Source organism: Mus musculus, chromosome 11, assembly GCF_000001635.26.
Source record: "Mus musculus strain C57BL/6J chromosome 11, GRCm38.p6 C57BL/6J".
In the NCBI taxonomy this organism is placed as follows: Eukaryota; Metazoa; Chordata; class Mammalia; order Rodentia; family Muridae; genus Mus; species Mus musculus.
In genome coordinates, this window is record NC_000077.6 from 3627244 (window position 1) to 3655030 (window position 27787).

Here is a 27787-nt window from a genome sequence, read left to right on the forward strand (position 1 = left end):
GTGTAATGGAGCTAGGACCAGTGCGCAAGGAAATAAAATGTTTAAAGAAAAGTCCAGTGCTAAATAGAATAAAGGAAGTGGTGACCTCAGGACAATACCCCACTCAGCTAATCTTCCAATTTTAGAAAAAGAATTAAGGAAAAGTTTAAGCAGTGAAGAAGACCATCAAAACCAGAAAGCTGATGAAAATGTATTAGAATGAGGGGGCCAAGTTCCAGCCCCAGCAAGCAGGAAAACTTGGTAGCTTTGGCCATATGGTTCTGGCTTTAGAGTTAAGGAATCAAAAAGAGAACTGTGAAATCTTTCTCTGTGGCTAAGGAAAATCACTGAGGCCAGGTGTGTGTCAGGTGTGTCCCTATATGGTGGCCTAGAGAGGCCATTGTGTGAAACTGTGAACATGAAGTCTGATTTCAATGGAGACCCAAAGGTGTTGGAAATGCTTGAGCTGTGGGATAGTTGCCAAGGAGAGCTGTAGACTGAGTGTGGAAACAACCCTAAGAGAGAAAAGTGTGTGTTGCAGTTAACAAAGCTGAAAGGAGTTGGAGATCTGAAGAGTGCTTTGACATCAGACATGGAGATTCAGCATTTAAGTTTTCCCAGCTGTTTTTCAGTCTTACTTTGGTCTGGTATTTCCTCACTATGCTCTGTTTCCTCCCTTTTGGAATGAGAATGTATATCCTGTGCCATTGTGTGTTGAAAGTATGTGATCTGTTTGATTTTACAAGGACTTAAGAAAATACCTTGACTCTCAGAAGATACTTTGAACTTTGGATTTTGAAGTTGTCTTGAAATTGTGAAGACTATAGGGACTTTTGAAGTTGCACTAAATGTATTTTTCCATTGTAATATGGCTATAAGCTTATGGGGACTAGAGAGTAGAATGTGGTGGTTTGAATAAGAAATGGTCCAAAGAGGCTCATATATTTGAATGCTTAGTCATCAGGGAGTGGCACTACTTGAGAAAAATTAGGAAGTAGAAAAAATTAGTAGGCCTTGTTAGAGGAAGTGTGTCACTGAGGGTGGGCTTTGTGGCTTTAAAAGTCCAAGCCAGGCCTAATGTCTCTCTCTTCCTGCTGCCTGTAGATATGCATGTAGAACTCTTAGCTCCTCTCAAGCACCATGTCTACCTGCATGCCACCATGCTTCCCTCCATGATGATAATTGATTAAAAACTTCTGAAACTGTATGCCAGCCCCAATTATATGCTTTCCTTTATAAGAGTTGTGTGGTCACAGCAATAGAATAGTGACAGCAATAGAATAGTTTCCATGTATTCCCCAAATCTTCACACACTGGTTTCCAATCTATAATCTATAAGCTATTTAGAGATCGTGTCTTTGTAAGATAATTAAAATTATATGAGGTTATAAAGATGAGGGCCCTATGGTGGAATTAGTGGTTTTATGAGCTGAGACAGTACACTATCAAACACCCTCTGCCATATTATGACAACAAATCTTTCCCGATATGGCACTCCGCTCTTGGACTTCACAGCCTCCAGAACTGAAAGGAATCTATTTCTTTTCCTTATAGATTACCTAGTGTTGGGTATTTTGTTATAGCATTAAGAAATAGACTAGGAGGGCATGCACGGCGCGGACATGCTGCCCCAGCCCTACCTAGATGCCAGCTGTCCCATGCTACCCACTGCGCTGGTGAGTTTCAACCGCTCCCCCAGCGCACATCCAGGAACTGGAGCCTTGCCACCCGCGGCGACCACGGGCCGGGGAGCAGCGTCCAGCCTGCGCAAAAGGAAGGCATCCCCGGAGCCTCCAGACTCAGCTGAAAGCGCACTGAAGCTCGGTGAGGAGCAGCAGAGGCAGCAGTGGATGGCAAACCAGAGCTAGGCGCTGAAGCTCACGATGTCTGTGGCGGGGCTTTGTGGCGCCCGGACACGCAGCAGGGGTGACCGCCTCCGCCCCCTCCACCCCTGGGACCTCATTCCAATCGGACCACCCCGCCGGAGTCAGCCCCTCAGAACGGTCCGTCCCCCATGGCTGCCCTCATGTCGGTAGCAGACAGTTTGGGCACAGCTCATTCGCCCAAGGTCGGCAGTTTAGTGCACTCGACCACTACATCTGCTAGGCGAAACAGCAGCAGTCCGGTGTCTCCCGCCTCCGTGCCGGGGCAGTGTCGCCTGGCATCTCGCAATGGGGACCTGAATTTACAGGTGGCGCCCCCGCCACCTAGCGCCTACCCGGGCATAGACCAAGTACACCCCCAAACCATTCCGGATTCCCCAATGGCCAACAGCGGATCCCTCTGCTGTGCCATTTGCCACGAACGTTTGGAGGACACGCATTTCGTTCAGTGTCTGTCCGTTCCTAGCCACAAATTTTGTTTCCCTTGTTCTAGAGAGAGTATCAAGGCCCAGGGGGCCACAGGTGAGGTGTAATGCCCCAGCGGAGAGAAATGCCCGAGAGAGACCCTTGAACCGCAGGGCAGCGACCTCCTTTGCCCTAGACCACCTCTTCTTCAATCTAGAGGGCCCTTCCCCCACCTGCCTCCACCTACCCTATCCACCAAGATGTAGAATTGTGAAAATAACTGCAAAAAGTTAGTCTTATGTATAGACATTATTTTCGTCGTATGTTTCTATATTTTGAAACAGGTATGTAACTTCTTCATTTGAAGGATAAGCTGGTTTGTGTTAAGCAGTATAATATTGATTGGGTCTTTCACATCATATTCGTTACCATTTATTTGGTGGCAGAATGTTTGCCTAGGTACAGAATTAATAGCCCTTAGCAACGACTGCTGCTGGTGTGTATTTTTGTAAATGTTATGCACTTTGAGAGTTTGTCTTTTTTGTTTTGCCAAGGCCAGTGTTGCTGCCTAAAAACCAAAAAACCAAAAAAACCAAAAAAACATTGATACTATAAAATGGTAAAAAGCGTCTTCTTTCTAAACAGCCTCAAGGGTTGAAGTCTATACTTAATTTTGTTCTGTTCTGTTTTGTTTGCAAAATGGTAAGGGGGGTGTTGGGAGGGGATGGGTGTTTTTTTTCGTTACAAGTTTGTGAAGGGGGAAATGTTTTGATTTGTTTCTACTGACTGGAATGTGTTGGATCTTCCCGTGTCCTTTTGTTTTGGCTTTATTGATGCACGGATGCTTTTGAACAGTACAGCGAAATGCTAGACATGGAGAACTTGCTCTGTTTGTCCTTTCTACATTTCTGTAGTTAACAGAACAATGTAATGTGCCTTGCAGCTTAGTAACTTGTAGTAAATTCAATTGATATTTTAAAAAAAAGAAATAGACTAAGACAAATGGGAAGGATCTACATTCATGGGGTGGGGGATCATGTTCCATGCTATTGGCAGAATTTATTTCCCCGTTGCTGTATGAAAGAGCTCCAGCTTCTTGATATCCTTTGGTTGGAAGGTACTGCGAGCTCCTTGAGGTCACTCATTTCTTTTCTAACATGACAACTTTCTTTAATAAACCATCAAAGAAAACCTTTAGAATATGCTAGCAAGATGCAATAGAATATGGTAACATATATTATGATTATATAGTATCACAATAGTTTTATATAATCTGACATAGCCATAGGGTGACATCTGACCATATTTGCCAGCCACCATTGGTTAAAACTAGTGGTGAAAGTAACACTTCAATGGAACAATAGTATTATAAACTGAATGTTTTTCAACATTCATGTTGAAGATGTATTCCAGAAGGATTGTATTTGAAGATGAAACTTCAAGGAAGTAATAAAGATTAACTGAGGAAGAAGGGGTGACATCTTGACACAATAGGACTAGTGACATTTTAAAGAAAAGATGTCAGAAAAAAAAATCTTCATTTATATATATCAAGGAAAGTCACACCCGGACATTGCTGAGATGGCAGTTACCGACAAGCTAGGAAGAATATTTCACCAGAAACAAAAGTGACTTTGTCATCATCATCATCATCACCACAGGATTTTCATGCTCCAGAAGTTTGAGAAATGAATTTCTGTTGTTTACACCACTCAGTGAATAATCTGTGCCATGGCAAATATGAACAATAGAAGACATAGACCACTGGAGAAGAGACAGAGCCTGTCTGCAACATTCAATATTATGAGGTTGTTGAAATGCCATACAGAAGTTCTAGGAGCTTCTAGGAATATTTAAAGTATACAGATGCTGTGTATATTTTATCATTCTGTCGGCCAGTGTGGACCTGGGGAATGTATAATGTATTCTTTTTTATTATTATTATTTACTTTACATCCTGATCACAGACCCCCTCCCTTCTCTCCTTTTAGTCCCACCCCCACAAATCCCTCCCATTTAATGTATTCTAAAGTTATTCCAATAATGGTATCTGATGACTGAGTAAGAAATATCAGGTTAGATCAAGCACCTCTGAAATCTAACTTGGCCATTTCCTAGCTATAGAACTTTAGATTGGTGCCTCCTTTTTCCAGGCAGAATTTCTTTATCTAATATAGCATAGCAAGTCTTTAAAAGCAAATATAAGCTAGGCAAGGTTATGCATGCTTTTACTTCTACTTCTTAGGAAGCAGAGGCAGATCTCTGTGAGTTCAAGGCCAGTCTGGTCCACAGTACTATATTCAAGCCAGCCTTGCCTACACAGTGAGAACATGTCTTTTTTCTTTTTTTAAACAAACAAAAAAATTTAAATATCTTCTGGGACCGGAAACCTCTGTTTTTGGTCCCATCAGAAGGAGGTCAATATTGTTGCCTCCTATCCAGGCCAAGTCCTGAAGAACTTAGTGTTTCAGGGATGTGGAAGAGTTTTAAACAAGGAGACAGAGATGGGGAGATATTGATACCAAAAGGAAAAAGCAGCCATGGTGTTCAATAATATACAGAGAAGCCTCCATGTGGTGACTCTCATGGCAAGGCCTCTCAGTTTTCGAAAGTCATAATGACTGGGGTTGGGATGTGTGTGAAGGATGGTATGGGAGTAAGTGTACTCTGAGTAGAATTAAATGACCTGTAAGTATTACTACAAGAACATGAGAAACTTCCTATGCTGTGGAAGAAAATCTACCCCAGAGGTAATGCTGTGTATCTCTGAATTTAAAGCTTTCAAATTCTTATTATTATTTGTGTGTGAGTGTGAGTGTGTGTGTCTGTGTATGCATGCATACGTATGAATGCTAGACATATGTATGGAAGTCAGAGGACAACTTTTGGGAGTCAGGTCTCTCCTTCCATCTTGTTGAGGCAAGGTTTCTCTTGTTTTTGTTGTATTGCATATTCCAGGCTAGCTGGCCAATGAACTTCCAAGAGATTCTCCTATTTCTGCCCCCCATTCTATAATAGGAGTGCCAGGGCAGATGTATGCCACCACATTCAGTTTTTAAAATATGGGATCTAGAAATCAATCTCAGGCCTTAAGTTTGTGAAATAGGTGTTTTCATCTGCAGAGCCATCTATCTTTTGAGTCTTGACAGATATTGGATGCTTTTTCTTCACATGAAATTTTACCGTGCATGGGTACGAAACAGTGAGCCCTACAGGATTTGAGAACACAGCCAACACTGGAATATCCTCTCTGTTTAGACCTAGCACATAGAAATATAGAAATGGTTTCTTGTCCCATGTTGGAGGCCCATGTATGCTTTGCTCATTTTCTTTTCTTTTTTTTTTTCAGAGTTGCCACCACGTGCACTTTATTGAATCCACTGTGGACAGATATGTGAAGGTAACATTTGCATATGCATAGGGTAAAGGGTCTAGGCTTCAGCCTGGGGTGGGGGATGGGGTGGGGGGTGGGGCAGATGTGGACCTTGGAGCACAGGGCAGCTAGAATCCAGAATGGGGTGTTCTTTGTGAAAACGACTGAAAGACTACCACAGAGGTGGTAGAGAAAATAATGATGCAGATAATGACCATAAGGATGCTGAAGATCAGGGAGCTGATATTCAAGCACTTGGCAGTGGAGGCATAGGCCTGGGCTCCAATCACATCGCCCACCATCTTCCTGTCCCTCGACTTCACAGAGTAGGCATAGGCAATGAAGCCCAGGCAGCAGGTGTTGAAGAAGAGTGTATTGAACAGGGACCAGACCACATGGTCAGGCACCGACACCTCTCTGGGCATGTTGATCACGGTGGTCCTCACAACAGCTGAGTTGTTGGATTCCCCCAGCTCAGTCACCCGTACTCCTCTTTGATTGTCTCATAGCTTGGAGGAAGTCCGGCATTGGTGGGCAAGAAGGCTTGAGAATTGTGGCTCGTGGTACTGACTCTGGAACAATCGCCCCGTCTGGAGGATGGCTGCTGCTATTGCTTCACTCATTTTCTAAGTGGAAGAAATATAAGGAAATGAGAGAAGTAAGCATGCATTATGGTTTGGATATAAGTGGGCCCCAAAGCTCGTATGTTGAAAGCTTGATGGCCAGCTAGTGGTGTTTTTGAGAGGTGATTTGCTCATGAAGATTGCAACACCATTGATGAATTCATAGTTAAATGGGCTATTGGGAGATTGGGGTTTAGCAGAAAGACACTGGTGGTGTCCTTTTGCTTCAGACTCTGTGACAGGGTCAAGGGACTATGGACTAAAACATTTCTTCTTTTGGATTGCTTTTCTCATATATTTTGACATGGGGTAAAGCCGGTGCAGAAGTACAGGTGGATTGTGACTTTTGCCTCATCTTCTCTCTGTTGAAGTATATTGTGCATCAGACACAGGCTCTCACATATGCTAGCTCTTACTTATGTTAGGCAAGTGTTCTCCTGACTTGTATCCTCATCCTCTTATAACTTTTATTTTGCAACAGGGTCTCTCTGTTGCTTGCCCAAGCTGGCCTCAAACTCATTATCCTTCAGCCTCTGCCTCCTCAGTCACTGGGATTATATTTTGGTCCATCACACTCTGCTTTTGAAACTGAAGCAAGAGTATCCAGTTATCATGAAATAGGTGCACACAGATGAGATGAGGCTCTGGGAGGGAAGCTGTTAGGATAGAATGCTATTTGATTGGGGCTCTTTGCCTTAAAAGACAGAACTGGGAGAGGTCTCTATTTCCAGGCAGATATACAAACACAGCTTGAGTCCTTGTTTCCTTTCTGGGTGCCTCATGTATGAGCACACAGCAATGCACTTGGCAAAGAGCTAAGAACAACTTGGTATCAATTTACTTTTCAGCAGAAGCCAAAGATGTCTGCTATTATAGCTTTGAGGTTTTGTGAGTCCTTTTCACATACAGTTTGGTATCATTGTTAAGTTTCCCGTAGTTAGATGCATTGGAAAATCCCAAAGTGGCTGGGGGTTAGAAGTAGGAGTGAACACTCTGAGCCAGGAAAAACTGAGAGGCAATGTGACTTGTGACTCGATTTCTCCAGAGTGTGGGCACAGTCTCTTCCTCTCACCACAGGCTGCCTGCTTCAATACTCCATGCTGACCCTGTGGCTTGGATTAGTCTCCTGTGCATGTGAACATGTTCATATAGTATACTTTAAATGATTACAGTGGAAAATGAATAATGTAGGGTCTATACAGAATGTGCTACAGTATAATTATGGTAGCACAAGGTAATCTGATTTAAAATGCTAATTCAGTGCACTTCAGATGTAGTTCTAAAGACCATCATCATCTTTTGACCATGTCAGCAAGTACTTGTGACTGAAGTCAATTTCTTGTGGTCTTCACATGGAGAGAATGAGCATATGGGTCCCCACGTTCTCTATATTCAACACTTGATGAGTTCAATTGTCTGTCTTTATTCCATTTCCTGGATCAATGGTTAGATCTAATTTCATCTATTGTGTCTAAAATTTAATGCCTGATGGATCAGGATGACAACTAGAGATAAAGCTGTAGAGATAAAAACTAGTCTAATAGTCTAGAATTATAACTTTTTTTTTTTTTGGTTTTTAAGAGACAGGGTTTCTCTGTGTAGGCCTGGCTGTCCTGGAACTCACTCTGTAGACCAGGCTGGCCTCCAACTCAGAAATCCACCTGTCTCTGCTTCCCAAGTGCTGGGTTTAAAGGTGTGTGCCACCACTGCCCGGCTATAACTTAACTTTGATTCTTGTTGCTGTTCAAGTACAGAAATTTTTCTTGGAGATGGGTTCTTAATGTGTTGCTAGGTTTTCTTTGAACTCAATCCTCTTTAATTAAAAAATATGTATATGAATGTTTTGCTTCCATGTGTGTATGAGCAACTGTGTCGATGCCATGGAGGTCAAAAGAGGGTCTATGCCAGTGATCAGAACCAAACCCTGGTCCTCTGGAGGAACAAACAGTGCTCTTAATTTCTGAGCCATGTCTCAGGCTCTTCACAACACTCTTGCTTCACTCTCTTAAGAAACTGGGATTACAGGTATGTGCCAAGGCAGCAGGTTCTACCTGTGGCTTTTTGTTTGATGCCTTCAGAGAAATAGGGATCCATTGTTTAAGTGGACTGTGCGAGGCTGTTCTGATACAGAATATTGAGTCCTCTTTATTAACGCCTCTTACCCTATTTACTTAAAGACCAATATAACAGCATTTCTTAGGGCTGATTTTCCTTATAAGATATATTGAGTATGATAGTGTGTGCATGTCACAGATCTTAATGATTGAGGCTGAGGTTAGAAATAAAAAAGAAGCTCTTGACTCTAGCTGCATATGTATCAAAAGATGGCCTAGTCAGCCATCACTGGAAAGAGAGGCCCATTGGACACGCAAACTTTATATGCCCCAGTACAGGGGAACACCAGGGCCAAAAAGGGGGAGTGGGTGGGTAGGGGAGTAGGGGTGGGTGGGTATGGGGGACTTTTGGTATAGCATTGGAAATGTAAATGAGCTAAATACCTAATAAAAAATGGAAAAAAAAAGAAATAAAAAAGAAGGTCAGGAGGGACTAGAGAGATGGCTCAGGGGTTAAGAGTACTTGCTGCTCTTGCAGAGCACCCAGGTTTGGTTCCAGCACCCACATGATTCACATCTATAATTCTAGTTTCCAGAAAACCTGAATGATGCTCTTTTCTGGCATCTGAAAGCACCAGGCATGAATACGGTGCACATACATATATGCAGGTCTCTCTCACACACAAATCTTAAACAAAAGACAAGGAAATAGCTACTGGCAATCCTGAGCCTTACAGGATGTCACCTTAAAGACATTTACCAACAGCTGACATTTGCTGAGGGCTTATTATGTACCAGTCATGGTATGTGTGTTCACTATCCTGCTTTCTAACTGGCAGTTTAAGGGATAGATTGCTTTTTTTTGTTGTTGTTGTTAAATGAATAAACAGACTCAAGAGATGATGGTTAGCATATGTCCAGATAGTGGAAGAGAATTGGAAAAGACAAAGACAACTCAAATATCCTCATCAAAAGGAGGAAGGATAGTGGGTAGATAAAAGCAACAGATATCCAATACAAAGATCTCTTGGAATAGAAGAGGGCCACTTAGCTGATGAACAAAGAAAACAATTTGTTAATTTTCAATAGGAGATAAATACTTGATTCATGATTCAATTGTTCATCTACTTAGGGTGTAGTGCCGACTTGTCTATAAGCCTGGCTAACAGCAGGTTGATTCAGTAGTATACATGGAATGAGATGTTCCTAAAAATGTTTCCATCAAACTATTTAGGTCTGAAGGAGAGAAAAAAAAATCTCAAATAGAATGTGAAGAAGACCAACATGCATTCTAGAAATGAAGTCCAAAGGTAAATAGTTTAGGCCAATGTTCATCAGGAACCTTCTGCTCTGAGGCTCTACCAGCATCCAGATAAAGGTCTTTCTTCCTCATGGTCCAGCAGCAACACACATCAGGATTCAGGCATTAGGTTCAGCCTCTAACTGACATGTGGAAGAAGAGAAGATGGTTACATTGTTAAGGCAAGTCTCAAAAGTTGCTTATGTCTTTGGCTACAAAAAACTAGTAGGTATGACTGCTAATCTGTGTCATTTGTACTGGTTTAGGGAGAACAAAGCAATATTTTTAGTGTGTCAAGACTAGTCTGTGAGGACTAAGTAGAGGAAGATCTACTTCCAATGCGGGTAAACAGAAAGAACAAAGACTCTGACCTTTGTATCTGGATTGAACCATTCTTCCAATATCCTGTTGGTTCTGCCTCTTTGAGAACCCAAATTTAGTGGGGTTATACTTGCCTAACAGGATAAGAAATGTGTTTGAGGAACAAATGCAATGGCTCTCAACCTTCCTAATGCTGTGACTCTTTAATACAGTTCCCCATGTTGCAGTGACCCCCAACCAGTTGTGGTAACCCTCAACCACAAAATTTTGTTGCTGATTTTTCTACTACTATGACTTGTAACTATCTGATATGTGACCCTGTGGGGTTTAGACTCCCCAGTTAAAAACCACTGAATAAAAGGAGATAACTGACCAGTCTTTTTTCAGAATATGGCTGTCTAATGGTCAGCCCTTTCCCTGCTGTAGGAGAGGCCTATCCAAAGGTTGAGCTTCGGCCATCTGGATTGCAAGCATCTTTAAAATGTAGTTGTGAAATTCATCTTTATTCTGTTCCTCCTCCTTTTAGAGCTGGGGATCTAACTCAAGCCTTGAATGTATGATGAGGTAGGTGTTCTACCATGATTTATTTTTATTTTTAAAACTCCTGGAACTAGCCATGCAACAGGCTGGCTTTTAACATGCAGCAATCAGTATGACTGTGACAGGCCTTACCATGACTGTTGGCAGAATGTGGACTTTGGATTAGGAAAGCAGTTGAACACTTTAAGCAGGGGTTTTTGTTGTTTTTGTTTTTGAAGACAGGGTTTTCTGTGTAGCCCTGGCTGTCCTGGAACTCACTCTGTAGACCAGGCTGGCCTCGAACTCAGAAATCCACCTGCCTCTGCCTCCCAAGTGCTAGGATTAAAGGTGTACGCCACCACCGCCTGACTATTGCTAATTTTTGCTACTACTATTGATATTTTAGATTTTGTATCTTTTAAAAATATCTATGTGTATGAGTGTTTGCCTCCATGTATGTATGCACATGGTATGCAAGGTCAGAATAAGGTATCATATGGAGCTTGGGATGGTTATAAGCTGCCATGTGGGTGCTGGGAACTGAACTGAGCAGCTGGTACTCTTAATACATCTCTTTAGCCCCCTTTCATTTTCATTTAGACAGTGTATTTTTTTGTGTCAGGATAGCTTTCCTTAATACTTTTTTTTGCTTAAGAAATACATTATGAACAGGTGAATAAGAGATCTTACTTCCATGTTCAATTAACTTATTCCATATCTGTATGTATTATTTTTAGCATATGTTGAGGCAGTCTTCAAAGAGCTAGTGGCTGAGAAAACACATTTCAAACTTTAGTATTTTTTTTTTTCGAAATTACCTTTTAAAAAGACTGGTACAATCTACACTTCCACTAAAAATGTTAAAACAATTGTGTCCTAATTTATGTTAGCACTGTAGGTGGTTGCTGATATAGGATTTTGCTATCTGATTCATGTGAATGGGACCTTTTGGTGGTTGATTTGTGTTTCACTGATTGCTTTGGATATTTTCATGTTTACAGAAATACAGAAGAGATCACTGGCTCACACACAGATTGAATAGGCCACTGGAGAGAGTCACAGCTCTATCACCTCCTGTGAAACATGGGCAAGTTACTTTATGCCTTTTAAAGGCTCTTTTGCAGTATTTCCTCTCTTAAAGCAGAATGTGAAGGCCTGAAACACCTAGCATAAAACAGCACTAAATGACTAACAATTCCATGAATTCCATGTTCTGATGAGCCACCCATACTATAGTCCCTTGATAGATTCAGCCTAGTGGCACCAGGTGTTTGTGTTGTCTACTCTTGTGTTCACATAACAAAAGTGTCTAACAAAGCATTTCTCAAGATATATGCCTGTTGTTACAAGACACACAACTGTTAGTATAGTTAACCTATAGGAATCTTGTGTATGGGCGTAGTAATTGGGAGTCTTTCTTTTACTTATGTTGGAGATGTGTCTTAGTCTAACAAATCCTGTAGAGATTTGTTTTATATAGATAGACCATTCTCTTTGTCTTCTAGGGATCCTGTTTTAAGAATGCCTACTGGTTTTCTTTTGGTTAATCATGTTACTTTTAGAAGATTTTAGATAAGCTTTGGTTTAAGTAACTTGCCAGTGTCAAACAGTGGGCATTTTAAAAATTATTTATTTTTAAATAAAGTTTAAAATTAATGTAGTCTAGTCATAGAGAATTTTAATACTATGTAATCTACTGCTCAAGCCAATGATAAACCTTTCTATGCATTTACAAAGATAAACACACACCTTAAATTTGTTCACACCATACACTTCTATCAACTGTTTTGCTTTACCCATTGTGAACATTTTTCTATGTCTGGTCACAATAAATGTACCTTTTTAATGTTAACTATGTAGGTTTTCTTTTATCAGTGAACTATATTGTATTCATCATTTTCACTTGAATCTTTGTACCAGTAAGTTTTATGTTTCCGTAGTGTATTATTCTCATTTTCTGTTGTGCCTTTAGAAAATAATTCTAATGTGTCCTTGACCTATAGCTTAATAACTTGAATATGCCAAGTTCCATTGCTGCTAAATAGTGTTATTAGCCAGGACTCAATTTCAAGTAATAGAAACCCAACTCAAAGTAACTTAAACAAAAAGGGGAATTTATTGGTTCACATAACTGAAAAGTCCAGGTGATGTACTATTAGCTTCAGGCACAGTTGGATACAGGGGCATAAATGTGATCATCAGAACTCAAGTCTCTTCCTCTTTTGGCTCCATTTCCCTCTGTACTGGCTTCATTTTCTGCCTGGCTCATTCAACATAGTAGGTAGGCCTGGTTGGTTTGAGTTTTCTCCTACAATCATTCAACATAGTAGGTAGGCCCTGTTGGTTTGAGTTTTCTCCTACAAAGCTAAAGCATCTAAGAGAACTTCTCCACAACTGAGAAAACACCTAGGGTTGATTATCATTGGACAAACTTGAATCATGCATCCATTCCTGAACTAATCACTAAAGTCAAGATGGACTTTGCTGTGATTGATGAGGTTGCAACAAAATGTCCAGCATGAAAAGACTGTCTAAATCACCAGGACTGAAAATTGGAAGAGATGGTTCCAAAAAACATCAGGAAGTTAAGCGTGAGATGGAAATGGTCACTGGGCAATAAAAAACTAGCATCCAGGATACGACCAGATATAGAGAGCTTAATCTTTGCCCATGAAGTTGACTGTTAGCAGCTGGTATTTCTTCCTTGGTAATCAAGTTCTAAAAATCACCAGGAGTGATGTCTGTTCTGTCCTCAGGAAATCTATAATCCACTTGAATAGACAATAATTTCCATTAGCCTCATAGTCTAGGATTCACCATAAGGTCCCCATTCAAGTCAGTATTAACATTGACCCCATTGAGCCCCACTCCAATGGTGATATGAAGCAGGAAAACTAGCCTCCTACTTGGCAAGCAGGTCTGTGAGACTATTCGAGTAAGTGGCAAGTTAAGTTCAGCAGTAAACTTCTGGTGTTGCTGTTTCTTGTCAAGGTGAACTTACAACTTCTGGGCCAGTCATATTCATTTCTGAGTTATGAAAGAAGTAAGTAGTGTACTCTGCTGTCAACCTTCTATACTCCTATTAGATCAAATGGTGTTTCAGATGTTGAAAACAAGCAGGGTTGTTCTCTACTTAAAGTTGCTGGTCAAGGAATATGCAGCATGGTCCTTTCTGTTCTGGTGGGGTGAGGTATGGGTTCCTCTTATCAAAATTCCTTGGTGAAATTGGGCAAAGGAGAGGCTGAAACTGATTGTAGTCTTCTCAAAGCCAGTTAGTCTAATTGCAGTAGCATGTCAAAATAGCCAGGTTAAGAGCTGAAGACAGGTAAACAGACAAACTACTTCAGTAGGGCCAGCCATACCAATAATTAAGCTAGAAGAACAGGCAGATTAATAATGAAGCTCTGTAAATTAGTTTTTGTCCTGGGTACTCCATAGGGTTTAGTCCAGACATTATTTTTGGATCTTAAAGGGCCAGTTGGGTATAACAGCTTTCATTTTCTTGCTCACCTGTTGCAAGAACTGTCAGCTTAGAAGGCTATATCCTCAATGCAGACTTGAGGTTCTAGTTATGAGTCTATGCTACATCTGGAAGCAATAGGATTGTAGAGCCAGGTTTGTCAAAGTTGGCTCTACTTTCTTTGGTAATCAAGTCTTCACCTTCTGTAATACAGCCCATCTCTAAGAATCATCTTAAAAGCAAGTCAAGACCTCAGACTGGTTGGGTGGCACTGTTGATTTTAGATGAAATCCAAGACATGAAGATAGTAGAAAAGGCCCTAGATTAAGGCTTTTGCCTTAAGTTTTAGTTTTTTCTACTTATCCATTCACTGGTTAGATTCCCGATTCTTCATTTTAACTGAGTATGGCAGGAGGGAATAGCTGGCAGTGTAGCTTATTTTTGTTTTTAATACAAACACAAAAGAAAGAGCTAGCAATGTAGAGGTAATAGAAAAGTGAATTTGCAATTTCTTTACAAATAGTAGTTGCATATACAAGCAGAAGTCATCCAGAGTTTGATTTGTTAACTGTGAGCAGTCTAGAATAACCAGATCTGAGTCTGATTTGCTGATTTGTGGCGAGAATTACATAACCATGATTAATTTAGAGGATAAAAAGTAATGATATAAAGAAGGCAGTTCCAACGTTTACCCAGTGCACTCAGAGTAGCTGATAGCATTGGCCCTTACATTGACTACGAAGTAGAGAAATGAGATTTTCTCAGGTCACAAATTGAAGTCTTGTTCACTATGATGATTTGGATGGTCAGGAATTTTATCCTTTCTACAAAAGTAATCTTAATGTCTTAAGAATACTTCATAGTAAGGAGTCAGTCACTCTGTTAAGTGAAGAGACAGGTGAAAATTTCATTGAAATATCCCAAGGACAGAAACTCAGGAATACTGAAAAAAATCCTTAGCTGCCATTTAGTTTTTTTTCCAAGTTACTCTACTTTTCCAGCAAACAGGTTGACAATATGCTACTTGAAGTTACTAGCAAGCTATCATAGCCTAGAGTCAAATGCCTATGTCAAACTTTGCCTATCACGCATATACAGTTGATGGTATCAGGCATGAAGACTAATCATTAAATATTTCACTGGGTAGAAGGAAAATTTCCAGCCACATTTTAAGTCACAAATATCATAAAGGATGCTCAGAGTGTCTTCAGAATCATCTGTTCCATATAGTGGTGAGTAGTTACTTTTGAACAGACAAGTATAGACGTGTTGGAGAAATTTAATTTTGTTTTTTTAAGCCCTGGAAAAAGTATTAAATAACAAAAAACCATGGAGCAGTTTAATAACTACTGGTTGCATCAACATGACTTGAAACTTGAGATAATGAATGATAACCAGGTTGCAAGTCCCTTTAGGAAAAATTTGTATTTCAATTCTGCTCCATAGTTAATGAGGAGAGGTCAAACAAACAACTTGGTCTAAGATGGCCTTAAGGAGGCATCAGCTTCAATACCAGCTCTCATAGACTTCCAAGACACGTACTTCTAGTACCACTAGCTATAGGTTGCTGAAAGTTAATGGTGTTCTTCAGTGTAGGATACATATGAATTGCTCTCTGGTTATATCCAACTCCAGGAAGTCCACCTTGGATGGAATGCTATTAATAAAACTTCATTAGACAATGCTGTAATTATCATCATTCTCTGAATAAAGCATCTCCAAACATGTTGAGCATCAACTGAATATGAATTGTTTTGAAGAGAATGCCATCCAGGTCAAACATGTTGTCTAGGGTAGTGGTTTCAAGCAGGATTTTCTGAAGAGCTTTAAGGAAGTCCCTTTTGGCATCACCATGGTGGTAAAGGAAGATGGTTGTGGCAGGTTGTAGACCTCAACTCCCACTTCACTACTTCATCCAGAGCAGCTTCACTTTACTCTGGACTTCCACACAGCTTTCCTTCAAAGAACTTCAAGAGCACAAAGCCTTTGGAAAATCAGTGATAAGTTGTTCACAAAATGCTGAAATACAAAAAATAGGTAATGGAAACCAGAATATGGTAAGCAAGCTCAATGTTAAGACAAAGCAGACAAAGTAGACAAAGTTTTTCTATTCTTTCTCTAATGTGGACCATCTTACAGATCGATAGAATTTAAGTTTTATTATAAATTTTGATTAAAGTTGGGTTTAAAATTGACTAAAAGGGTCAACCATGCTCTAGTGGGTGTCTCATTAAGTATCTGAGCAGCACAAACTGGGGGATTAAAAAGACATGAAATTGAAAGAGGGTAGGGAATAGTTTTGGGGAAGTTAGGGGAATATGATCAAAATACATTGCATGAAATCCCCCCAAAAAGGATAAAAATATTAAAAATGACTATCAGGGAACAAGATTGTTGGTTTTAAGTTGTAATAGCACTGGAAAATGTATCCATTTCTTTGCAAATATTACTTGAGAAGTCCATGGTTGGATGACTTAAGCAGTAAGATCTCAGTGAGCTATAACACTAATTCTATGAAAAATCTTTTCTCTCCTTATGTACCTGAGAATCAATCCCCTTAAAAGTTCTTTAGTGAGAAGTTACTGCTAATTCAACTATGACAAAAGTCATCCCCCACCCCTATTCTTCCCTATTATTCCCACAAATACTTTAGTTTCCACTGGCAAAAAGGTAATAATCAAAATGTGTAACACACTAATTCAATCAGTTAACAACAAAGTATGAGAAAGGGTGTTTCAAAGACAAGGAATTTATTATGGGGTCTCTAGGCCAATCTGCCAATAATTAAGAATCACTGGTTACACAGCTGGGTTTACCGTTCTGTTAAAAAGAATGTAGGAAAAACAAAATAAAAACACCCTGCATCAATCCATGTCTAAAAGATGTATATAACACATTGGGAAAATGAAGCTTTGCTGCACATCTTGAGACCTTAATATACTACACTGCACTGTTTGTGCGGAAACACATACTACATATTTTATCACGTCATTGGATAGCAAAAACGATAAATTACATACATATATAAAAGCAAATGGCTCATTCTACCTATTAATTTGGGGACAGAAGACTATAGGTAAGCTTTCTGTGTTCAGGAACATTAACAAAACTTAAAGCAATTAACAGAAACAAATGCAAATCTGTAGTTAATTACTTTTTGGGGAGACCATGAAAATGAACAAGAAAATCCAAAAACTTTTTTGTTTCATATTGTGTATTTTTTTAAAAACCAAATCATCAACCACCACGGAGACTGCTTATTCCTACACTTTAGGGAGGTCATCAAGGGATTCTGGTCTAGCGTAGTTATCACAATTGCACTTCAAGCACTGTGCTCTAATAAGGGCACCATGTAAATTGGAAGCAGATGCATCAGTCTCCAGTGATTTTAATACTGTGGATAAAGTGAAGGCTAAGATAATGCCAAGGGTAATACTGGACTGGGAGTCAGAAGGACTCACTTCTACCACTGTGTCACCTAGGAATTGCTAAGTACTTAAACAACTTCTGTCCTCTCATTTCAAAAAGTGGTGTTGACTATGTTGGTCATCGGCATACATGTATATGAAAGTGCTTTGAACCTGTAAAGTGCTATAAAAAGAGGAGATTACCATGTAGGTTCTATCTTGATATATCAAGAGGCCTTTTCAGGAATCTGGTTGAAGCCTTGTGAGATGGTTAGGTAAAGGGATTCCTCAGTAGAATTTCTTAAATTGGTGTGAAAAGTTTTGGTTCCTGAGTAACCCGAAGATGATACTATGAGGAATTCAAAATGCCTTGGTTTTGATCCCAATGGGTCAGAATATCTGCTTTGTCATTTAGTAGACAGCTACAGATTTTGAAGTAGGAAAAGAACAAGAGTCCAGTGGCCTTGACAGGATCCTAGGCAGTTTATGAAACTTCAATCATTTGAGATTGTGGAGTAGGGTCCAATGCTGTTCTCAGAGATGCCTTTCTTCAGACAGTGTTGACAATATAAACAAAACAAAATCCCCTGGTCCAAATTTACTATGTGTCTCTGAAGAATAAACTGCAGAAATGAACTGTACATTTATGGAATAAACCTGGCCTTTGTTGTGATAAAATAGCTTCAGTTATTTGGCTTGAAGACTCTTGACTGCACTATAAAGGGCTGTGCTGAATCTGGGCAGAGTAGGACAGGAGTGGAGGTAAAGGCCACATCATGATGGCTGAATGCTTCTTGGGTCACAGTGGTCCACTGGAATGGTGTCTTCTTCAGTAGTAAGGTGGAAGGAATCACCATGGACAAAAATCCAAGTACCAGGTCTGTAGGCTGATGGAGTAGCAGAAGGAAGGTCATTGGCAGGTCCAGGTGAACATTCAGCAATCAGGAGGCACGGGACTAGAAGGGGCAGGGAAAAAACAGGTAAGGTAACAAACACATGGAATTATAAACAGAGGAGTCTAACACTGGGATGGGGGTCTGCTGTCAGCATATCTACTGTGTGATAGGTATTCACAAGCCTGGCTTAGATGGTGATAAGAGAAATTGCTAAAAGAGAGGATTTGCAAAAGAGTAAAAGCTGGATGAACAAATGCAAAAAGTTCCCTGGCAAAGTTAACTGTCTCAGGGATGCAACAAATAGAAAATGCCTTAAGAGTGCTACACCGGGGCATTAATGTGTGCTCATATATATATATCATAATGGGGGTTTCTAGTCCTACAACTATTAGGTTGGACATTATAGTTGGTAGGGAGGAAAAGTTTTCACAATTGGCACACACACAAAAAAATGATATCTAGGTAATATATTAATTTTTCCTTTAACTTTCCTGGTGCCATCTTAATGCTCTTGTCCTTTAAACACTGCCCTAACTTTTACATTAACAAGTTCTATTTTGAGCAAGACAGTATATTGCCTTGGTTGGTCCCCATTCTCAACTATAACAATTTGATTCAGTTTCTTTTTAGGTCATACGGTTTCCTAGTTTTTTTTTTTTTTTTTTAAATCTAGGATTAAGAAAACATGAAATCTAATCAACTCATATATCTAGAGTAATGTTAATTATAATGTAGCAATTATACATACACTGAGGATTAAGGGTCCCTGCTTTTCAAAAGGCTTCACTAGAAATGATGGTATTTTTGGGCAAAGATACATAAAACCAAGACTCTTTCAGTGTTTGCTATATGGAAAACAAACAAACAAATAACCAAATGCATGTGATGAACCAGACTCTGCATATAAGAGATTAAAGTTATCCTAAAGATGTTCTTTTTAATATTAAGAGAGTTACAGGGTTAGAGAGCATCTTAGTTTTATGAAATTGCAGAGATCTGCCAGGTGAAGAATCACAGAAGTGCATTTCCAGGGTAGAGAGTATGAATAGCAAAAGTGCAGAAATGAAAAGGCATTTTGGAAAATGGCAAGTACCGTAGTTCACTTTGGATGGAGTGTTGTCAGTTTGCACTGAGGTTCTGGACAGAAACTTGGATCTTCAAGTTCCCAGTGACAGTGCTGGTGGCAGTGCTTGGTGAGTCGTGTCTCTCTTTTCTCACGGCAAGATCAACAGTTCCAAAATTGAATACAAAACGTCCACCTCCAGAGTTCCTGTCATATCTTGACAAGCTCTTCTGGGTCACAGGTCCAGTTCTTGAAAATCTGGGAGCCTGGAGTCCATGGTGGCAGCTACACTGAAAATGGAATCCACTCCAACTACTGCATGTACTTTATGAACCTCCAATCCTGGACATCTGTGTTTTGTCATGGAATTTCAAGCTTTTAAGTTCCAGTTGATTTTATTTTTTCTCCTTCTCCAGAGGAAAGCCTTTTAACACCACAGTCTTAAAGAGTCTTTTGAGGTACATCCAGATTTAATTACAAAAGAGCTAAGACCAACAGAGTTTTTCTTCAAAACAGTCATTTCTCTTGAAAGGAAACCATTTGTCTCTGGCCCTTTGGTAAAGGGAATAAGTCAACTTATTTTTTTAGACATTTGAATAAAATATCAGAATTGGTAACATCTAATCATACAAAATACACTTAAATATGTTTGTGTTCACTTGCTTAGAGAGCTGTACCACTTAATAAGCACCACTCCACAAAACAAAAATGTTTGAAACCCAACTGTTCAAACATTTTAATAGTGTTTGCTGGATAATGGCCTGGAATTTGATAAAAGCAGCTGACAATAAACAAACAAACAAACGGCATTTTGGCCATTCAGTCTCACATTTGCAAGCAATTAGAATACAAGGCTGGTTAGGAAAAAGTTAAGCTTCAAAATGATTCCAAATATCTGATTTTGTGTCCCAGCCAGAGTCCAACAAAGTTTTTTCAAAAACTTTAGCCTTCAATTTAAAAAACAAAACAAAAAACCCCCCCAAAAAAAAAAAAAAAAAAAAAAAAAAAAAAACCCCAAACATTTTCAGGAATCCAACGCCTGGTTCAGTCTGTTCCAAGTAGCCCTCTTGCTAAAAATCCATGTGCACTATTAACTGGTTTTGGCAGCACCATTTAAAAATAATCCTGTTCACTATCAACCACGAAAACCAGGGATATAAAATAGGAGCAAATAATGGGTGTCAATCATGGTTGTAAAAAAATAGTTAACGAGAGAAAAGTAGTCAGGCACCAGTACGAGCAGCAGAAAACAATCGCTGGGCCAGAGATTACACTTCTTGTTACTCGAGGACACATTCACTCCTAATTGTAGCTGCTTTCTAGTGGGTGCCATTGTACCATAGGCATCAGCCACCCTTCAGGCACCCTATGGTGAAAGGAAAGGGCTTTGACTAAAAGCCAAGCAGTGAAGTGATGGTACCTGAAACAGCCATTATGCAGTAAGAAGCAGCTCACATATACCAGGGACTCAAATGGGGGCTTCATATTGGTTGTGAAGGGTCCCAGATGACATGTAGGCCTCAGTTTCCTCCCGGTGGCAAAAACTGTTCTAAACTCTTCTGGGTCATAGCCCCCTTTGAAAACTCGCTACTGAAGGATCTACTCATCCCCCTAGAAAACACTTTCCCACGTGTTTCTGTACAGAAGAAGTTCAGGGAACCTTCCCATCTCCAACTCCAATAAAAGGTTCCCGAATTTAATTTCAGGGAATGAGCAATTGTTATGACTTCTTGCAACTCAAAGGAAAAAAAAACAATAATCATCTTTCTGTAAACCGACACTTTTGAAGAGAGCTTCCAATTCCATACACACACTGATAGGCAGAGGAGGAAACTGAGGCGCAGACAGATTACAGAGTGACTTGCCTAAGGTCACTCGGCCAGCGAGTGGCTAGGCCCGGAAGCAAACCCAGATCTTCCGACTCCGGAGCTCGAATCCCCACCCCGGAGCTGCCGCCAGCGCTCTCGCTCCCCACTAAGGTGGCATAAGTAGGAAAAGGCAAAGGAGGAAGCCCACCACCAACCATCCTCCAGCTCCCTCTTGACCCTCCAACTGGGTCCTAGCAGGCCCCGAGGGGTGGCGCCAGGCCTCCAGGCCAGCCCCGGCCACCCCAGCTTCCCCCGCCGCCTCCCCGGGAGCGGGGCGGAGTTGCCCGCCGCCGCCAACCACCCGGACGACCCCTCGTCGGATCGCAAAAGCATAGGCCGCCGCCCGAGTTCTGCGTACGAGAAGAAAGACGCGGCGCGAGCGCCAACGGCCACCGGGCGCGCGCCGCGGCGGCCGGGCCTGCGCCCCAAGAGCTGGATGCCAGAGCAGGAGAAAGAGCCGCCAACCGATCGCTCGATCGACCGCACGCCCGCTCCTTCGCCCTACCAGACCGGGGAGGGGGGGAGGGCGCGCCAGGGCTTCTTCGAGTTAGGGGCCTGACTCCCCGGCGACAAGACAAGATGGCTCCTCCGCTCTGCTCTGCAGCTACCGTCCCGGCTGCGTCTCTCGGCCCGCCCCCGGTACTGTTCCTTTAAATGGCCGAGAGGGGTCAGGAAAGCAGGAAGAGAGGCGCGCGCCCTCACGTGATGGGGGCGGACCGGCCAAACAAGATCCGGTCACGTGGACCGACGTCGCTCGCCAATCAGAAGGTGGAGTCTCAGGGCGGGGGCGGGAAGACTTCGAGCTCTGTGATTGGCCGAAGGTGCGCTGGAGGCCTCGGCGGCCGGGCCGTCGGGAGTGAGCGAGGTGATTCGCGCTGCGTGCGCTTACGGAGACAAAGCGGTGGCTGAGGTAGCGGTGGCGCGGGCAGCACCGGCCGCAAAGCCGTACTGAACGCTGAATCTCGTGACGCCCAGCCTGTCATCGTCTGTTGAGGCGCGGCGTGTCGTGTCGTGTCGCGGCGCGGGCGGGCGGCGGCGGCGGCGGCGGCAGCGGCAGCGGAGGCAGCACATGGTTCCAAGAGCGCGCTGCGGTGGTTGAGTTCCAATTCCACGGGGAGGGACAAAGGCATCTGCGAGCTGCAGGCAACGCCCGATCGGATCTGGTGGTGCACTCGCCACTTTCCTCTGTTCTCCCAGGCTCTGGGACTAACTCCTGTCTGTCGGTAGCGAGGAGGTGGCCACAGGACCCAGGCCTGGGAAGGCCCGAGGGCCCGAGGCCATCTTCTGAAGGGTGTGGGGGAAGGGCGCACCTGAGGTGATTCGGGAGGGTAGGTTGTGAGGTGTTTCTGTGGGCCACTGTGAGTAATTTCACCCACAACCTGTGGTGATTGTGGCATAATAGCAAGCTGTGTTTGGGCGGGGTTTGGGAAAAGAAATCTGTCAGTCAGCACCAAGGACCTTTCTGTTGGAAAGCGGTGAAGCCAGAAGTAGCCTCCACTCCACTGCACTGTCCAGTAGAGCACTCTTTTGAGGAGCCTGGTGTCTTCGGTGGTGACAAAGTCTTCGGTGGTAATGAAGTAGGTGAACCGTCAGAAGTAGGTCAATTTCCTGAATTTAGGAGAACAGAAAAGGACTTGAACGTGAAGTTGAAGCTGTAAACCTCCAAGTTTGAAGACCATTCAGAACCGTTCACTTTTGATGTGCGTCGGAATTGTGTGAAGAAAGCTTGACCCCCCGGAGCACTTAAGGACAGTAGGTTTCGAATATAGTTCTTTCCAAAGTATTACATCAGAGTCATTGAAATACTTAAATCACTCGCAGTTTTAAATATCTGCCTGTATTTTGAATAGATACTAGGGAAATTTTTTTTTTATGTGTCACTAAGAAGCACAAATTTACCCTTTACTGATCAGAATCCTGGGGAAATCGATTTCACTATATGTACTTTCCTGTTAACCGGCAAAGACTGAAGACTCATTGCTGTCATGGCCTTCACCAATTACAGCAGTCTCAACCGAGCTCAACTAACCTTTGAATATCTCCACACAAATTCGTAAGTATCTTGTTAGGTGCCACTGAGGTAACCAGTAACTCCTCCTTGATGTTAATATGGAAATCCTTTCTCCAGAAAATTTTGCTTTTTTATTCTTTGGCTTGTGTCATTGGAGTAAGATGTATCACTGGATGTCTTGAGCTCTGTATTGAAGAACTGAGATCAGTGAATTATTTGTTGGTAATCTAGAAGAAAATGATTTCACTTACTGGATCAAAAATTTCAAAATACAAACTTTATATCATATTGAGTTGTTTCATCCAAGTGTTTAATAGGAATCCAGCAAAACTGCTCTTTGGATCATCAAAATTTGGACCATCTAGTATCAACTGTTGCACATCTTTAGTAACATCCTAGACAATTGGGTTTATAACAAGTGTTTCTAACAACAGCAACAACCACAAGATGATGATGACAAAAATGACCAACTTGGAAGAAGAAAGCATTTGTTAATTTTCAGCAAACAATTGGTTTTGTCATTTTGGCAAATTGGCTGTAAATCCAATGTAGTTTATATATGCTAAGGAAGAGTGGAAGTTTCTTTAAAGGCCTTGATTTAGGTAGTCTTTTTCCAAAGTATGTGAAATCACAGAAGGATGCTGTGTTCATGGTCTTGAGTAAGTGAAGAGATTAACATCATTACCATTTGGTATGGAATATTTTAGGGTTTGTGTATTTGTTTAGTTAATTAGTTTGGAAACAGGGTCTTTCTACCTAGCCCAGCCAGGCCTGAACCAGACCAGGCTAGTCTGGAACTCAGAGATCTGCCTGCCTCTGCCTCCTAAGTGCTAGAATTATAGGTGTGTGCCACCAAGCCCTTCATTAGGTTATCTTGCCAAAATCTAATCTTTCCATTCACCTCCTAAATGCTGGGATTATAGGTGTATGCTACCAAGCCCTTCATTAAGTTATCTTGTCGGAGTCTAATCTTTCAGTTCACCTGTTACTTTTGGGTTCAAGGTAAGTATTAGAGTATTTGGATAAGGAGGTAAAGAAAACCTAGATGAATAAATGGTCCAGTTAGAAAAAACATCTGCAGAGTAGAGACCATAGACTTCAGGTATCTCATAATAGTACAGTAATTTTCTAGTCTTTTGTGATTCCATGATACTTAAAAAAAACTTTTGAATAGTAAATTTTTCTGAGCAGTGATTTGTTCAATGCCAAGAGGTTTAATTTTGCATTATTTAGGAAGGTTTTTGGTTTGTTTGTTTCTTCCTTCCTTTCTTTTAATTGAGGTAGATCACAGAGAGAGATGGTACCACAGAGATTACCTTGGATACAGATTATGAATCTGGAACCTAGGTCACTGATCAAAGATGCTAGCACAGCCTTTGGCCACACTTTCGATATTCTTTATATTTGAGCTACATATTAAGAATAAGCAGATGAAGAGACTTAAATGTTCATGGCTGCGTGTGTTCTATAAAGGGGTCAGATTTGAATTTTGACCTGGCAGAGCAAATTTGGAATTATAAATATACTGAAACTTGGATGACCCTGAACTGGCCTTCAAAAATCTGTCTTGTTCCAGCATCACTATAGACTTTGTGCAATAACAGTAATATCAGCAATTCATTGCTTCCACTACTTACTGTTTTAAATATAAAGTAATTTCTAAGACAAATCTATAGGTTTAGAATTATTCTTGTCTTGCATTTGAGAAACCCGAGGCTCAAAGAAATTAAAGGCTTACAGAGAGGCAGCTGGAGAGGCAAGTTAAAGGTATCCAGATTTAAGACAGTATGAAGCATTTGGCTACAGTGCTTAATTTTAACCTACTATTGACCATTACTTTGAAGGTTTTGTTTTTCTGTCTGTAAGGCAGAGAATTTAACTTCCTGATTTATTATTTTGGTTTATTTTATTAAACTTCTAAGTATAATTTCTCCCTTTGTTATTGTACACATTATTAACAGTTTATGAACATTGCCAAAGCAAGGAAGTAAACTGAGTTACTTGAATAAAGTGATGTTGGAAAATTTTCTGTGAATTTTATCCATGTTGAATTGAAATTAGTGCTTGCTTCAACATAGAAGGATTGGCATATCATTTTGGAAATTTTGGAATTTCTTACCTGGACCACAAATTTGAATTTTGAAATATTTCTACTATGAATGTGTCTTGTTTTACTTGAAGAAAACACTAACTGTACAACACCACAATGAGGGTGTTTTTCTTTTAGTCAGAGCTTAACTGTAGCCCAGGCTGGCTTTGAACCTCATACCCTCAACCTCTTAAGTGCTGGGATTTCTGGTGTGGGCCATTGTTAAGTTTTTTTTTTGTTTTTTTTTTTGTTTTTTTTGTTGTTGTTGTTTTTGTCATTATGACTTGATGGGAAGTTCATTCTTAGAGAAAAATAAAACTTTTTATATGTTGTAATAGTAGAATAGTAGAATGGGTCAACAAATCAACTCCAGAGAAGGAAAGATTGATCTTACCGTACCTCCTTTGTTCTGTTAAAATCTTAAAAATGCCAATTCCAGATGTTACAATATTAGCCATATTTTGAATCGTGAAATTAACAGTATTTTATTTATTTTTCTTTTTATGTAGACTTGCAAGCAGAGCCCAAGCTACAGTGTAGAAATTTTTGTGGTTTTGTGAGAAGCCTATGCTTAGAAACCTCAAAACTCAAAAAAAAATTTTTTTTGAATGCTGCTTTTCCATACATATGCACAGGGTAGCTTTTTTTGAGCCTGCCTGCCTTCCTTTCTTTCTTTCTTTCTTTCTTTCTTTCTTTCTTTCTTTCTTTCTTTCTTTCTTTCTTTCTTTCTTTCTTTCTTTCTTTCTTTTTTTCTGAGACAGGGTTTCTCTGTATAGCCCTGGCTGTCCTGGAACTCACTTTGTAGACCAGGCTGATCTCGAACTCAAAAATCCACCTGCCTCTGCCTCCCAAGTGCTGGGATTGCCACCACACCCGGCAAGCCTCTGTTTCTTCTTTCGTAAGATGGAGCTAATATGTTAGTGTTTGAAGATTACACCATATAAAAATCAAATGGTATTCATTATTTTCTTTATATTGTTTATGTAATATAGCCTGTCATTGGTGTTAGACATTAGATAGGTTATTAAAATATTTTTTATTTTATGTGGATGTTTATCTCTATGTATGAATATGTACCACATTCATGCCTAATACCTACAGAGTTCAGAAGAGAACATCGGGTCCCGTAGAGCTGGAGTTAGGGATGTTTGTGAGCCACCATGTAGGAACTGGGAACTGAAGGAACTGGGAACTGAACCTGAGTCCTCTATAAGAGCAGTATGTATTCTAAAGTACTGAGCCATGCTCGCTTCGGCAGCACATATACTAAAGTACTGAGCCATCTCTAGTACCTAAGCAGATACATTCAGAAGTATGTGTTGGGGAGAGTAAACAGGTTTCAGTTTTTGTTTTTGTTTTTTGTTTTTCAAATCCTATGATACTTACTGTTAATGGTTATTCTTGGTTATATCTGTATCAAGGATGGAATGGGCTACAAATTCTCATGACAGCCTGAAAAATCTAGTTTCTTTTGATATTCACTTCCTTTTCCGAGATTTTACAAATTAGGGTTTTCAAATTAAAGGAATCTTCCTCTTTGGTGGTAGGTTTTGTGCCTGGCATCCTTGGTATAGTGGTAGTAATGTTCCTTTGATATGAGATGCATATCTTAAGTCATTTGACTTGATATACTTTTATGTAGTCAGGTGAGCATAATGTTTAATTTCAAATGACAGGTTTTTAAAAATAGTTTTATTTATTTTATGTATATGAATACATGGTAGCTGTCTTCAGACACACCAGAAGAGGGCATCTGATCCCATTACAGATGGTTGAGCCACCATGTGGTTGCTGGGAATTGAACTCAGGTCTTCTGGAAGAGCAGTCAGTGCTCTTAACCACTGAACCAAGATGACAGGTTTTTTATGTCTATTACTCTTGGAACATTCTGTGACTTGGCATATGATATTTTTGGGTAGTTGTAACAGTGTGAGAAATGAATGTGCAGGGACCTAATCAAGTCGGAGATTTCTATATTTCATATGACTTATAAGCCTGCTGAAATAGAGGTTGACCATATATTTGTATTTGTGTATATACACACACTATTTGAATATAAAATGATTCCAGAATTTCTCAGTCACCAACACTGCTGCTGCCTCCTCTTCTTTCCCTTTTTTTTTTCTTTTCTTTTGAGACACGGTCTCACTATAGTTCTGGCTGTCTTAGATGGAAGTCACAGAGATTCATGCTTTTCTTTGTTTCTCTAGTGCTGGGATTAAAGGTGTGTGCCACTAGCTTTATTTTCTACCAGTCAAGGCAATTAACTATTGTCAACTAATTAAAAAACTCAGCAAAAATTTTCATGGCTTTGAACTTGTGGATAACTTTTTGGTTTAAATTCAGGTTGACTAATCAACCTGAGAAATCATTTTCTTTACATAAAAAGCAAAATGTGAGTTTGTTGTTGGAAATGCTGAGTTTCTTCTGGGTCACAAGTGTTAAATCATGATTGAAAGTATTAGTTTATACAAAGCCTTTGTGTTTAAACAATTAGTTGACTTTGGATAATGTGCAAATGAAACTTAGGTCTGTA

General features: G+C 40.6%; 1 protein-coding gene, 1 long non-coding RNA gene and 1 pseudogene across 7 annotated transcripts in view; 1 reads left to right on the plus strand and 2 right to left on the minus strand.

Annotated features, from left to right (window-relative positions):
* Positions 1-5730: 5730 nt before the first annotated feature.
* Gm11951 lies at positions 5731-11153 on the minus strand (annotated as a pseudogene).
* A 1388-nt stretch (positions 11154-12541) lies between these two features.
* Tug1 (taurine upregulated gene 1) lies at positions 12542-21571 on the minus strand. 3 transcript variants are annotated; one of them, NR_002321.2, is made up of 4 exons: positions 21510-21571; positions 19314-19835; positions 17529-18280; positions 12542-15936 (listed from the first exon to the last, which is right to left on the minus strand). It is a non-coding gene; the product is annotated as a taurine upregulated gene 1 (long non-coding RNA). The 3 variants fall into 3 exon arrangements; NR_110490.1 differs by lacking the exon at positions 21510-21571 and having other exon boundaries at positions 19314-20293; NR_002322.2 differs by lacking the exon at positions 21510-21571 and having other exon boundaries at positions 12542-18280; positions 19314-20293.
* A 374-nt stretch (positions 21572-21945) lies between these two features.
* The window catches only part of Morc2a (microrchidia 2A), a 41289-nt gene continuing 35447 nt past the window's right edge, over positions 21946-27787 (plus strand). Inside the window, exons 1-2 of one of the 4 annotated variants that reach the window (XM_006514871.4) lie at positions 21961-22903; positions 23065-23204. In XM_006514871.4, the coding sequence (XP_006514934.1) occupies positions 23137-23204 (68 nt within the window). In that variant the 5' untranslated portion in view covers positions 21961-22903; positions 23065-23136. Of the gene's footprint in view, positions 23205-27787 lie in introns of all 4 variants that reach the window. The other 3 variants (NM_001159288.2, XM_011243775.3, NM_001363202.1) reach the window with 3 other exon arrangements.